The 15,344-nt window shown below is 40.4% G+C and overlaps 1 protein-coding gene across 4 annotated transcripts in view; it reads right to left on the bottom strand.

Moving 5' to 3' along the window:
• The window catches only part of PEX7 (peroxisomal biogenesis factor 7), an 82,900-nt gene that overhangs the window by 56,480 nt on the left and 11,076 nt on the right, over positions 1–15,344 (bottom strand). For all 4 annotated transcript variants that reach the window (XR_006289620.1, XM_037894857.2, XM_043543005.1 and 1 more), the window contains exons 4-5: positions 11,125–11,202; positions 10,286–10,394 (exon numbers count right to left, since the gene is read on the bottom strand). Coding sequence is in view for 3 of the 4 variants with exons in the window: in XM_037894857.2 (XP_037750785.1) it covers positions 10,286–10,394; positions 11,125–11,202 (187 nt within the window). In the remaining variant the exon portion in view is untranslated. The remainder of the gene's footprint in view (positions 1–10,285; positions 10,395–11,124; positions 11,203–15,344) is intronic.

Here is a 15,344-nt window from a genome sequence, read left to right as displayed (position 1 = left end):
TTTATTCAGTCATAATAAATAAATTTAAACAGATGATCCAGCAAAGTATTAATGTAAAATATTAGGATATATATAGCTTTCATTAAGGTCACTCAATAGGGCTATAATATATGCATGAAGCCCATTTTCACATAGCAAAGGCTAGAATGTAATTAAACAAAACTGACTGCAAGAAATCCATAGTCTCCAATTTAAATTTTTCAGTCTGAGATAAAATGCTTTTCAGGTATGCCAAGAATCTAAGTTAAACACAAATATAAACACAAATACTGCCACAAAGACCTTGAATATTTGTATGTTTTTACAAATGGCAGTTAGTAGCCAGAAAGAATGGTAAGTATTTGGAGATTGAAAACTTTTAAGAGGGGGAAAAATAAGGTGCATTAATTAGCATGTGTATTTTCTGAACATAGCATGCCTTTAAAAAGAAAAATATATAATTTGGCATATCAAATTATTTGATATGATTTGATCTTTCTCAAATCTCTTACTGTACACTGTTCCTCTGTGAAAAAAAGTTAACGTATTTTCCTGCTCTACTTTTAAACACCCTTTTAGCTGTTGACAATCTCTACCACAGAATACTTTACTTGAGAATACTTTATAGCCACTAGTACTGTAGATAATTCTTTATCCTGGTTGGCACACACTATAAATAAAGGGCCACACGTTTTTGGTATGGTATTTCCCTACAGCTTGCAAAATTAGAAGTTCATTTAATCAAGCGTACCTAGCACAAGACAGAGGAATTGACATGTAGTTAGATAATATTTCATATGAAGATGCCCACCTCGCTTTAACATGTATTTGATTTGACACAAACAAGCAAGCAAATTATGTATTTTTAATAGCTTGTAGTGCAAGTGGCAATGAGTATTGCACTGAGCATATGCCAAATTATATATGTTTCTTTTTAAAGGCATGCTATGTACAGAAAATACACATGCTAATTAATGCACCTTATTTTTCCCCCTCTTAAAAGTTTTCAATCTCCAAATACTTACCATTCTTTCTGGTTAGTAACTGCCATTTGTAAAAACATACAAACATTCAAGGTGCTTTGTGGCAGTATTTGGGTTTATATTTAGCACATAAAATGCCTATAAATAAGCACAAGGCACTTCTAGGCAGTAAAGAAAAAGAGCACTAATTTTATGAGTAGAAGGCAGCCTTTGCAATATAAACGTATCAATATACATCTTTTCAGGAACTTATGTCTGCCTCACCTCCCATCACCACGAAAATTTGAGTCACACTTTGGTTTTGTTGGAAACTGGGTAAACCCAAATATCCTGGAATTTAAATTTGATTGTCCAAGGGTTGTTTTGCCTTGGGGAGCCACTTCTGGGGTGGAAATAAAGCAAAATCTGATTGTTATTACATCTCCTTTCTTGACAGAAACACCTGAAGACTGGAGAATGTGATGGCTTAGCAAGCCAAAATTGGGTCCAGAAACATTCACAGTGTAAACCACGTTAACAGAGAAATTATCTTGCAGATCACTCCCCTCTCATTTATGACCACTTGGGACTTTATCCTCCCCTTTTTGCAACCATAAGATACAACAATTATTTGCATGGAAGTGTCTTTACATATTTTAACTTTCATTGTTAGCTTAGATCAGGGTGGGCAAACTACGGCCCGTGGGCCATATCCGGCCCTCAAGCTCCCATGGGCCACGCGGCTCCCAGAACCAGCAGCTTGTCCCCCTTCTGGCTCCTACACGTAGGGGCAGCTGTGGGGCTCCGCACGCTGTCCCCGCACCTCCCATTGGCTGGGAACAGTGGCTAATGGGAGCTGCAGGGGCAGTGCCTGCGGACAGGGCAGCACGCAGCATAGCCGCCTGGCTGCGCCTCCGCATAGCAGCCAGAGGGGGTACATGCTGCTGCTTCCGGGAGTCGCTTGATGTAAGCGCTGCCCAAAGCCTGCACCCCTGAACCTCTCAGTCCCAGCCTGGAGCACCCTCCTATACCCCAAACCCCTCAACCCCAGCCCCACCCTAAAGCCCATACCCCCAGCTGGAGCTCTCACCCCCCGCCCCAGCCCGGAATCCCCTCCTGCACCCTGAACTCCTCATATCTGGCCCCACCCCGGAGCCCGCACTCCCAGCCAGAGCCCTCACCCCCTGCCACACCCCAACCCCAATTTCGTGAGCATTCATGGACCATCATACAATTTCTATACCCTTATGTGGCCCTCGGGCCAAAAAGTTTCCCCACCTTGGCTTAGATTCTGAAAAGAAGAAGAGCCCACACCATGTAAAAGTTTGGGAACCTCTGGGTTACACAATCTGGTTAGTAAAAAAATATATTCAAAGACTCTAGTAAGAGATATTAACATTTTCAGAAAGGTAAATCTCAAACACAGACACCCCACCCCTTACTCCTTGGTGACAAGAACAACGCAGTCAGAGATGGCATACAAGGGTAATAGTGCTGTTAATCTCTCATACATAAGTGTGTTGAATACAGGAGTTTACAAAGTATACAGACTGAATTTGTTTGTTCACTTATAAACCAGAAAAGCTGCAGTTCCAAACCTTCTCTCTCAATGTATGCAAATTTCACAGTAAAGACCACACCCTTCCCATAGCACCAGACCACTTTCCATCCTGCGTTTGCAAATGGAAATGGACTCCTTGAGGAAAGACTACAATGAATGGAGCTAAAACCCGATGAATGAGGGAGAACCTTGCAGAGCATACATACTACGTGAGACAATCTTTTATTTTCCTTACACTCATGACCTGTTAAAGCTGTAATGAAAACAGTCTGTACTTACCCTACTCATTAAATGTAATGACTGCATTAATTATATATATATAAATGAAGGCAGCATTAAAATTGAAGTGGTCGAAGATAAAGGCTAGCTATTATGCTAAGCCTCACTGGGCTTTGTCCAGTACAGCACAGACTCTTCATTTCCAAGTTACCAATGCTGTGCGGTATTGGACACCATCACCGTTATGTAATTAGAAAAAAAAGATACTTGTTAGTTCCTCTTGCTGGCAAATTTAAAGGACAATAAGAATTTGTTGACTCTATAAATGATGATTCTACAGTGAATTAAAAGAACCAGGCACAATCTATTGCTCTGCAGTGGTTGAGGGTCATTGAGCTGAACTGATTTACATTTGGCTATAAGCTAATGATGCGTGCATTTGGCACCTTCTTTATGTGCTAGTCATCACTTTGTTCTCCAGGTAGAGAGAGAGAGACCTTCTGGACAAACGATATAATGAGTCATTAAACCCTTTTAGCCATCAGGCTGTTATTTATGTCATGTCTTTAATCACATTTTCCACATGATTGGTCTTTCGATGTCAGCCAGACATTTATTGGGCCCCTGAGCTGATGCAGCACGTCCACCTGATCTCCCAGCTTATTTTATCAGCTCAGAAACTGATATTGACATCAGAATAGAATTTATTTATATACACAGAATTAACAGCTCCTTTTTGTTAATATTTTCAAACAACAACAGGTAAGAGGCAATCAAAGAACTAGCTAGAGTAGAAACCATTGCACACGATAATAGCAACATTGTGAAATGCCTCACACATCTTTCAAAATGTGAAATGCAAGTGTATTAGCTACTAAATAAAAGTTAATGTAATTGAAATACCAGTCAGACATACTCCATTCTCCTGTCCACTCCACACCAGTTGAATCTTGCTGCACACGGATATGATTTATTAAATTTGAGGACTTTTAATCAAACTAAATATTTCTCAGGTAGCATTCATTCCTTTTTTTCATTTGGCTTACATTTCAGCATGGCAAGGGACCCCCCTTCTTTCCTTTTGCTCCCCCATTTTCTTAAAAGAAAAATAATACACTGAAAATGAATTTATCATCCCTAGAATCAAGGAACTAACAGTATCAGCTTGAGCCAAATATAGAATAATTCAAGCTTTCTCAGGTAGCTGGCAGTGCCTCTCAATATAGACCTGGAACAAAACTCACTGGTCCAGTCCAGGGCCTTTTTTGAGGAGTGAACCTTCCTCCCCACCCCAACAGCAGTCACAAAAAGAAACTAGATAAGAACAAACTTATTTTCACTTTTCCCCCCAAGAGGAATGAAACCCAGAGGAAAAGAAGTGTACAATAGTTGTTCTTCATCTATTTCAATAGGAGTGCCAAATGCTTAACAAAACACTTCAAAGTTAATTAAGTTTGTATCAGAACTAAACTTTTGTCTAAATTGTGGAGTAAGTAAATTGTTAACCACAGAGATCACCATTTTCCTAACAGGTAAAAAGCAACAGATGTTGGGACATGAAACAACTAATTTCTGGCTTTAAACTCTGAGACTTCATGGTGTGTGTGACTGCGCATCACTCAAATGATCATCTAAAGCATTTCAGCACTCTTCTGGATGAAGCAGAAGAGGGGGGTAGGAGGGGTCCAGAAAATGGGCAGAGGAAGAAGTTCAAGTATTCCCTTCCATCCCAATTCTAGTCAAAATTTCTGTGTGACAAGTTTTCAGGACAGCACTAGTTCCTAGTCAAAAAGTTTATTGACCTTTTATTTTCTGTTATTAAGTTTAAGGATCCTGAAAATCTAAAATGAGGATCCCCGTCTCCTATTCTCCTCCACCACCACAACTGGAGAAAACCTCGTGCCACAGTAGATGTCAGTTGGCTCCAACAACACACTCAGGATAGAGGATAAGGGCAAAATGCCTTTAACCACCCAAAAAGTGAAGTGATCACCTTGAAAATGCACTGTCTGAGATGCTTTAGGAAATGCCATTTGGACCTAAGAACAAGAAACCATCGGAGTTGTTCATTTGCTGTACAGAATAGCGATAGATGTGTCATTGCTAACAGCATGAAAAGCTCCATTATAGATCTACCATTGTAAAGCCATTTTGTAAAGATTTAAAATAATAAAAAAACTGAAGGATACTTCTCCATATAAAACCCTCTGCTTTTTATTCAAGTTCCCTTTAAGTTAATAAGTTAATTTATTCAGTAGAACATATATTTTATTTGGATATAAAGAGGGAGATTTAACAGTATTCTGAGTGCATCAGTTTTTTTCATATGACGACTCTGGGTATGTCTACACTGCAGTTAAAAACCCACAGTTGGCCTGTGCCAGCAGGCTCGGGGTAAGGAGCTATTTAATTGCATAGTAGATGTTCCAGCTTTGGCCTGAGGTCTGGGACCCTCCCACGGGGCCTGGACCAGCTGCAGGTTTTTAATTGCCATGTAGACATACCCCTTTTAATCTTTTATTTGCAATATAAATTAGTAAAGGCTGCAACTGAAAATTTAGCACCCAATCCAGAACCTACTGAACTCAATGGAAAGATTATCACAGAGTTCAACAAATGGGGTCCTTATGCATAATTCCTCATGCCCCTGTAAATACCAGAAACACCCACTGAAATCTTAATTATGCATCTAACGTGTCTGACAGGAAGGAGCAGGGGATTTTGTTTTAGTAGCCTGATTTAAGTTATACCTGGACTCTGCAATCACTTACACATGTTTATCTTTATGAACAAGAAATCCCACTGATATCAATGTAATTACTCATGTGCCTAAAGTTAAATAGATGTGTTATTGTTGTGTCTGCAAGACTAGGGCTTAAGCACCATAGACTCAAATTTCTCTCAAAAACAAACAAATCAAAATATCTTAAAATCCGGTTCTCTTTCACTTTTCCCTAGTAAGCAAGAAAACAATAGTAATGCAATGTTCCTATTTGTGTTCAAGTAGCTTAACTTTTTGACTAACATATTACATTATAGGATTTTTATTTCACATCTGAATTATAAAAAAAATTGTATTGTGTATAAACACAAAAGTCAAGTTTGTGAAATCTCACCACGATTAGTTTAAACCTCCTCTAGCAATACTACACATGTAATTGCTATAAAGATCAGATTCGCAAAAGTTTACTTCTGAAGCCACTAAGACAAACTTTCCAGTGACTGCAACAACCACAGGAGCCATCCCAAAGAGACACTGATTGTAAACTACCATAATCTCAATATAATGTATGGTATTTCATAATCAATGTCTCCTTGGAATTGTTCGTACAGCAGCTGTACTAACTGGAAGGTATGGGTTAGTGGACTGTCTCAAGTTTGAAATGCCTAGCTAGGTCAGTTCAACCCATTGGCCATTTGACATTGCAGATCAGAGATATCATCATGAAGGCTGAGCCTTATGAAAGAAACCTTAAAAATGAGATATTGGAGTGAAATTTTTCAGAGAGTTTGACAAAAAATGCCGTTTTGGTCAACCCTAAACTATTTGCACATTTGACATAGTTCGGTCATTCACAAACCGGACAGACAAGTAGCTGTGGCTAAGCCTCCCGCACCTTACAACCTTTAGTCCAGTGATTAGGACACTTGCCTGGGATGTGGGAGACCCAGGATCAAATTCCTGCTCTGAAACAGACAAGAAATGGACTTTTTTGATTGTCAGAATTTTCAGTCACATTTCACATTCAGTTTGACCTAAACCAGGTTATTTTTTCCTCAATTTTTCAGAACTGCCAATGCAAAAAATCAGTTATTCACTCAGCTCTCGTCCTGACAGCTTTTATGGAAATTACAAAAAGCACCCAACACTTTTTAAGATTAGGAGTTTTCCCAGCCGGCTTTGGCCAAAATTTCACCAATCCCCACGCTACCGTTGAGAGTGTTTTGTGCCAAACGGCTGCATTTCAGTGGTGGTGTGCACAGAGTACAGAGAGCCCAATCCTGTAAAGAGATGCACACACAGTCACTGTTGGAAGAGACACAGACAGGTGCTTCCAAGATATGAAAGAAGTGGCTCTGCAAACCACCTGGAACCACTCTGCAGGTCATTGCTTAATTATTATTAGGGCTGTCAATTAATCGCAGTTAACTCACACGATTAACTGAAAAAATTAATCGCGATTAATCACAGTTTTAATTTCACGGTTAAACAACAGAATACCAATTTAAATGTATTAAATATTTTGGGTGTTTTTCTACATTTTCAAATATAATGATTTCAGTTATAGCACAGAATACAAACTGTACAGCACTCACATTATTTTTATTACAAATATATGCATTGTAAAAATGATAAACAAAAGAAACAGTATTTTTCAATTCACCTCATACAAGTACCACAGTGCAATCTCTTTATCGTGAAAGATCTAATTTACAAATGTAGATTTTTTTTTTACATAACTGCACTCAAAAACAAAACAATGCAAAACTTTAGAGCCTATAAGTCCACTGAGTCCTACTTTTTGTTCGGACAATCGCTAAGAGAAACAAGATTGTTTACATTTACAGGAGATAATGCTGCCTGCTTCTTATTTACAATGTCAGCTGAAAGTGAGAACAGATGTTTGCCTGGCACTTTTGTAGCCGCGCTGCAATGTATTTATGTGCTGGATATGCTAAACATTTGCATGGCCCTTCATGCTTTGGCCACCATTCCAGAGGACATGCTTCCATGCTGATGACGCTCGTTAAAAAAATAATGCATAAATTAAATTTGTGACTGAACTTGTCAGGGGAGAATTGTATGTTTCCTGCTTTGAGCTTTACCCACATTCTGCCATATATTTCATGTTATAGCAGTCTCAGATGATGACCCAACTTTTGCCCCAGATCCCTCAATGGCCCCCTCAAGGATTGAACTCACAACTCTGGGTTTAGCAGGCCTATGCTCAAACCACTAAGCTATCCCTGCCCCCCACTTTAAGAACACTTTCACTATAGATTTGACAAAATGCAAAGAAGGTACCAATGTGAGATTTCCCAACGATAGATACAGCACTCGAACCAAGATTTAAGAATCTGAAGTGCCTTCCAAAATCTGATCAGGACGGGGTGTGGAGCATGCTTTCAGAAGTCTTAAGAGAGCAACACCCCAATGCGGAAACTACAGAATCTGAACCACCAAAAAAGAAAGTCAACCTTCTGCTGGTGGCATCTGACTCAGATGATGAAAATGAACACACGTTGGTCTGCACTGCTTTTGGATCATGGAGCAGAACCCATCATCAGCATGGACACATGTCCTCTAGAATGGTGGTTGAAGCATGAAGGGGCATATTAATCTTTAGCACGTCTGGCACATAAATATCTTGCAACACCAGCTACAACAGTGCCATGCGAACGTCTGTTCTCACTTTCAGGGATCACTGTAAACAAGAAGCGAGCAGCAGTATCTCCTGCAAATGTAAACAAACTTGTTTGTCTGAGTGATTGGCTGAACAAGAAGTAGGATTAAGTGGACTTATAGGCTGTAAAGTTTTACATGGTTTATTTTAGAATGCAGTTATTTTTTCTACATTTGTAAGTTCAACTTTCATGATAAAGAGATTGCACTACAGTACTTGTATTAAGTGAATTGAAAACTACTATTTCTTTTATTTTTACAGTGCAAATATTTGTAATAAAAAATAAATATAAAGTGAGCACTGTACACTTTGTATTCTGTGTTGTAACTGAAATCAATATATTTGAAAATGTGGAAAACATCCAAAGATATTTAAATAAACAGTATTCTATTATATTTTAATTGTGCGATTAATCACTATTAATTTTTTAATCACTTGACAGCCCTCATTATTATGTGCATTAGAACAAATAAGAAACTCACTATCAACAGACAATTCTACTTCCACTGTCCAAGCTGAGTCAAATGGAAACGGCCAGCATGAATGAAGAAAATTAAATCAAATTTTTAGAAAACATTAAAATTTTTATAGTCTAAACTGTTATAAGAAAGATTGTGCATGCATGTGTGTTTTGACTGCATCTCTTGAATTTAAATAATAGGACTGAAGTGACTCATGTTTAGGTCAAAACCAAAAACACACTCAGGGCTTGACTACACTGGTGAGTTACAGCACAATAAAGGAGTCCTGGGTGCACTAGCTCACTACCCATCCACACTGGTAAGTCACATAGAGTGCTCTGACTCCACGGCTACAGCCCTGCTGGTACTTCACCTCAGCGAGTGGAATAACGTTTGCTGCGCCCCCGCTGGAGCACCGCGGCGCCAGTGTGAATGAGGTGTTGCATTACTGCGCTCTGATCAGCCTCCAGAAATGTCCCATAATCCCCTGAAGTCAAGTGGCCACTCTTGTCATTGTTTTTGAATCTCTGCAGGAATGTGGCTATGCCCTTTGAAACCTCCATTTCTGACAGCCGGCTGCTTATCTGCTCCAAGACAAAGCAAGCCATTAGTGTGGAATGCTATGTGTGAGAGAGAGAGGTGGGTGGGGAGAGGGAGGGGGTCTGCTGCTGTCTGAATTTACAAGACAACATGCGGACATGCTCTCAGCCCCCCAAAACCCACTCTCTCTCCCCCCATGTGCACACAACACACTCCCTGTCACACACACACCCCATTTGAAAAGCGCATTGCAGTCACTTGCATGCTGGGATAGGTGCCCACAACACACCGCTCCCAATGCCGCTGCAAGTGCCGCAAATGTGGCCACGCCAGTGCACTTGAAGCTGTCAGTGTGGACAGACTGCAGCGCTTTCCCTACTGCGCTCTCCAAAGGCTGGTTTAACTCAAAGCGCTCTACATCTGCAAGCGTAGCCATGCCCTCAGACTTCAACAGTGGCAAGACTGTGCCTTTTGAATGGTTCTATCAATGGTCCCACTATGTTTTCCAAGTATTTAGTTGCAGTGAACATATACGCTGTAGTCCCAAATCCCTATTCAAATCACTTTGCAGTCCTTCATTTGATCCCAAAGAGACTCAACTCCCTTTTTTTTTTTTTTTTTTTGGTGTTAGTCAGCAGGATCTACAAAACTAGCAGGAGGCAGAAAAGGTAAAATTGCTGATCTTCTTTCCTGAGGACAGGGCACAGCAATACATATCAGTATATTATACAGTGTATCTTAAACGGCTGTCTCATACTTTAGGGCAAATGGTCTACTGCTACCATGGTTTTGGAGGCAGTCTTTTAAAGATATGTTAGAATACACAAGAAAACATGAAGCACATTTTAGCAGCCAAAAACAAAAAATTATGAATGGGAAGGGAAGCTGTATAAATGCAATAGTGTGAAAAACTGCCTCAGGATCACTGAAGTGAAGCAAGTGCTAGATAAATGCTGATTCCAGTTGAGAAACCAAGAGAAGCGATTTAAGGATCACAACAGAACCTGCAAATCCATTCCATGGCTATAAATTTCTCTCTTCTTCTTCCATTTTAAAAAATATGATACACACCACCATCCGCTGGATGGACAAAGTGAGAAATAATTCAATACAATGCAGGCTCTTTTGATTTGAATGCCATTTTACTATAATATTTACCTGAAGCAGATGCAAAACAGCCTGGGATGTGTGGAGACCATATAGTGCTGTAAATGATGCCTTCATGGCCTTTAAAAGTGCATAATGACCGCCCCACAGTTGGGTCCCACTAAATAAAATGAAAAACAAAAGTCTGCAGGTGGAGCATAGCAATACTTAAATCCAATTATTTATTTTGGCCTAAACACAACTTTCCAAGAAGGCTAATTAAAATGTACACTTTTATTCTACTGCGATTTATGTACAATAAAAAGAAGAGGTTTTCATATACGCATTCACAGAGAAACTAAAAAAAATTATGCAAAGAGACCAGAATATCTCAATATTTTTATATTATATAGCTGTAGATATAAATATAATATTTTTTACTGTGTCCATCAAACAGTAACTGGGCACACAACAAAACTGAAAATATTTCAATTACCCTTTGAAATGTGTCTGGTCTTTCTGCTATTTAGATATTTTGGGACTAACGGGCATGCACACTTCTATATTAATTAGAAACAAAAGTATCTAAAACCCCATCTTACAATTAGTTTAGCCCAAAATCTCCCAGGGATTTCTTTGGGAATTCTATGTCATGGTGGACTGCAGGATCTTCCCTTTACATACATCATTGAAAGAACTCGTGTGTTTTGAAAGTATACAGCTATGAAGGGCAATGCAGCAATCCAAATTCAAAATAAATAAATAAAAAATGACAGCATCAGTTTAAATAAAGAGGAAAGCAGAAGGAACAGAAAACTGCATAAGAGAGGACATTGTTTCTCAACACAAATTAAGAACTGCAGGTTCCAAAACAAATCACAGTGCTGACCTTCTGTAAAAAACAGACATACCAGTTTGGCAGTTTGATCCCATGAACCAGACACCACTAGCTGTTCTCCTCTAGTTTGGCTCCAGTCAACACTGTAAACCTACAAATATTACAACAGCTTAGTTTAGAACAGCATAAATCTCCAATTTTGATACTCTGCCAAGCCAGAGTTTCATAAAGTGTACCTGGATTTTTAGTTTGTAACACAATCAGCTGGAAATGTGCACATCTGGCACTAAAGAGCAGTCATGAAGCCACTTAACTGTGCAGAAAATTAAATTTAACATTTCAAACAGTTTTTCTTTAGGAGTTCTGCTTTTTGTCGTGTTTAGATACCAAACAACTACTCCTCTTAAAACTAGGACTAATGAGGAAACAAGTTTGAGATGTGTTATTTGTTGTGGAAAGATTCATTAGTCACTTCTTAGCATATCTCTACACTGCAATTAAAAACCCACACCTAGCCCATGCCAGCTGACTCAGGCTCGGGCTAAGGGGCTATTTAATTGCAGGAGAGATGTTCCAGCTTGGACTCCAGCCTGGTCTCTGCGACCGTCCTGTGACGCACTCTATATATAAAAAGAAAAGGAGGACTTGTGGCACCTTAAAGACTAACAAATCTATCTGAGCATAAGCTTTCCTGAGCTACAGCTGCATCCGATGAAGTGAGCTGTAGCTCACGAAATCTTATGCTCAAATAAATTTGTTAGTCTCTAAGGTGCCACAAGTACTCCTTTTCTTTTCGCGGATACAGACTAACACAGCTGCTACTCTGAACTCTATATATAGAGTGTGAATATAATGTAACTAAAATATGCTTCATGCAAAAGGTCTCTTGTAAAGTATCATTACAAAGCTTATAATCTACTGAGTGTGGTCATCCTATTTGTATAAATGTATCACTCTTGTATCTGAAACTAGAAATATGAAATATAACTCTGAGGGCCTATTGTAGTTAAGCAAAGTGTGGGCCATTAATGGTGGTTTGGAATCTTGATGGCTCCCATCAACCAGGACAATTGACTGTGGATGGCTCTGTTTGCAGTCAGGCCTTCCTGTGAGTCAGGCTGGGAGGAATGAAGGCTTGGGGTCTCACAGGACATGTGACCATGTCACCTGAACTGGAATCCATCTTTAACCTGGTGCTTTTCCACTGAGAAGGAGGGGTGGGAACCCAGAGGGACAAAGGATTCCTGCCTTATGCCAAAGATATGTAAGTGGGTGGAACAGAACAAGGGAGGCAGCCATCATGAGGAATCCCCTAGCTACCGCCTAAGCTGGAACAAGGGCTGTAGCAGGGGAACGGATTGTGCCCAGACTAGGAAGGTGTCCAGCTCCAGTCTGTGAAAAAAACTTATTGAAACATCTCTAAAGATGAGATTTTATCTGTATTCAGTTTTTATTACTGTACTAGACTTAGACTGGCGTGTTTTATTTTATTTTGCTTGGTAATTCACTTTGTTCTGTCCGTTACTACTTCGAACCACTTAAATCCTACTTTCGGTATTTTATAAAATCATTTTTTACTTATTAATTAACCCAGAGTATGTATTAATACTTGGGGGGGCAAACAGCTGTGCATATCTCTCTATCAGTTTTATAGAGGGCGAACAATTTATGAGCTCACCCTGTATAAGCTTTATACAGGGTAAAACAGATTTATTTAGGGTTTAGACCCCATTGGGAGTTGGGCATCTGAGTGTTAAAGACAGGAACACTTCTGTAAGCTGCTTTCAGTTAAGCCTACAGCTGTTAGGGGACATGGTTCAGACTTGGGTCTGGGTTTGCAGCAGGCTAGCGGGTCTGGCTCAAACCAGGCAGGGCACTGAAGTCCTAAGCTGTCTGGGAAGGAAAGCAGGGGCAGAAGTAGTCATGGCATATCAGGTGGCAACTCCCAGGGTGGTTCCATGATCCAACCCGTCACACCTCCCACCTCACAGGATCCCAGTGCCCGAGCTGGAGCCCAAACTAGAACGTGTACCCCACAATTAAAAGCCCCTTAGCCTGAGCCCAGTCAGCTGGCACAGGCCAGCAATGAGTTTTTAATTGCAGTGTAGACGTACCCTTAAAGAATTCAAAATCTCTCATTTTTTATTTACACAAAGTGAAACAGAACCTTATAGTTGGCCTGTTTGGAAACTTATTGGTATGTTTAATAGAGAAATTTAAAAGCTGAACTCATTACATAGAATTTTATACCTTTGAAATTCTTCTCTCTCATGTTATATAAAACAAACCTACATTAGAAGAAAGTTCAAGTTGCAAAGTCGAGCACCCTAAATGCTAGGAAAATGCTGCAATTAAGGTTGAACACACAATCTTACAAGGCATGTGCACAAGGCAGGCAAATTAACAGTCTCCTTGCCTAGGCAGTCCCAGTCTTTCCCATCCCTCTGTTCAATAAAGTCCTGCTCAGCCCCATGCATCCCGCATGGCTTTCCTGTGCCAAGTACAACCCACCTGAAATCAGTGGGTTTGTACTCAGCACAGCTAAGCCATGGTACTGCAGACACAACTAAAAGCAAGAAAATCCCAAATTATAGCCCACTTCTCGACTGTACTCTAATGCCCACACAGCATGTTTCCACTGACAATGGACTCCTCATCACATGGAACTCCTTTCTGCCTCCAACAGATATGGGAATACAGTACACACAACACATTAATTCCCCTCACATTACTACACAAAACCTTAGTTATGAACTCACAAACACTTAAATATGCTCATCAACCAGGAGCACTTACTAATGTTGCTGAGATTGTTAAGGTTATAGACTGTGATGATACTACAGATCTCTGTGCCCTTCCACCACAACTCACCCCAATTTGCCAGAATACTGATGGAAAAGAGAAGGAGGCAGGGATGGGAAAATAAAACAGACCTATGGGGACAGCACTGATACTTTAATTCTCCATTTTGTGAACAAATCCCGTACACTAAAGTCATATATAGATAGCTTCCTATCTCCACATTTCTCATCATCATATTTTATACAGAATATTGCCTCCAGTGATGAGATCTGCAGATAGCCCACTACAAGGACACCATTCAAAGCCCAAGTCGCCTCTTCCTTGGCTAAATAAGGATACTTGTTTCCACATCTGATAGCGGAATCTCATAATATCCCACTTTAACCTATATTGAAGTATTAGTATGTGATACTAGCCAAGTTTCATACCAGAAAGAGACAAACGTATCTAAAGTTCATATCCAGGTTCTTAGAGGATAGGTCCATCAATGGCTATTAGCTAGGATGGTCAGCGATGCAACCCCACACTCTGGGTGTCCCTAAACCTCTAACTGCCAGAAGCTGGGACTGAACAACAAGGGATAGATCACTTGATAATTGCCCCATTTTGTTCATTCCCTCTGAAGCATCCGGCACCAAGATATTGGGCTAGATGGATCATTAGTCTGACCCAGTATGGCTGTTCATATGTAAAACTACATCCCTAGTCAGCAAACAGTTGACATTTCTTTGGTCATTAGTACCACAACTAATTCCCTTTCACGCTCATTATACACCCACCCACAATATACACATCCAGTTCCTCAATCACAAGTGCATGCATATGTTCTAACCCTATGGGTGCTCCAATACCCACCCGCAGCCCCCACCCCCCCGATCAGCTCCTCCCCCTCCCCATAGTGCCTCTCACCCGCCGGCAGGCCCCACTGATCAGCGCCTCCCCCTCCCTCCCAGTGCCTCCCGCCTGCCGCAATCAGCTGTTCCACAGGGTGCAGGAGGCATTGAAGGGGAGGGGGCCAGAATGGGGCAGGAAGAGGTGGGGTGGGGGCGGTGCCTGGGCTGGGTGGGGAACACTCCCTGGCACACAGAATCAATGAACTGGACGTGACTTTGAAAGGTCATCTAGTCCAGTCCCCTGCACTTGTGGCAGGACTAATTATCTAGACCATTCCTGACAGGCGTTTGTCTACTGCTCTTAAAAATCCCCAATGATGGACGTTAGAAAGTCAGCACCTCTGCTCACATGCACAATCATAACTCCATCCTCAGAAGAGTTAAAGCAGAAAATATATGGGTAGTATATATTTAATCTTGGTGTTAAAGTTGTTCATTTTATGTTGAGTAACTGAATATGCATATTGTAGGTGGCTGTATGCTCGAAGTGAAAGGGAGTTCATTGTCAAGCTAGGAATCGGAGTGCATTTGAATGGTAAGGCATGTGCATAGTGGCTGGTGTGGATGTTAATGTTGCTTAACTGGAGATTTCCTCAAT

Source organism: Chelonia mydas, chromosome 3, assembly GCF_015237465.2.
Source record: "Chelonia mydas isolate rCheMyd1 chromosome 3, rCheMyd1.pri.v2, whole genome shotgun sequence".
Classification (NCBI taxonomy): Eukaryota; Metazoa; Chordata; order Testudines; family Cheloniidae; genus Chelonia; species Chelonia mydas.
The sequence above is the reverse complement of the archived record's forward strand: the minus strand, read 5'-3'. Positions and strand labels throughout refer to the sequence as shown.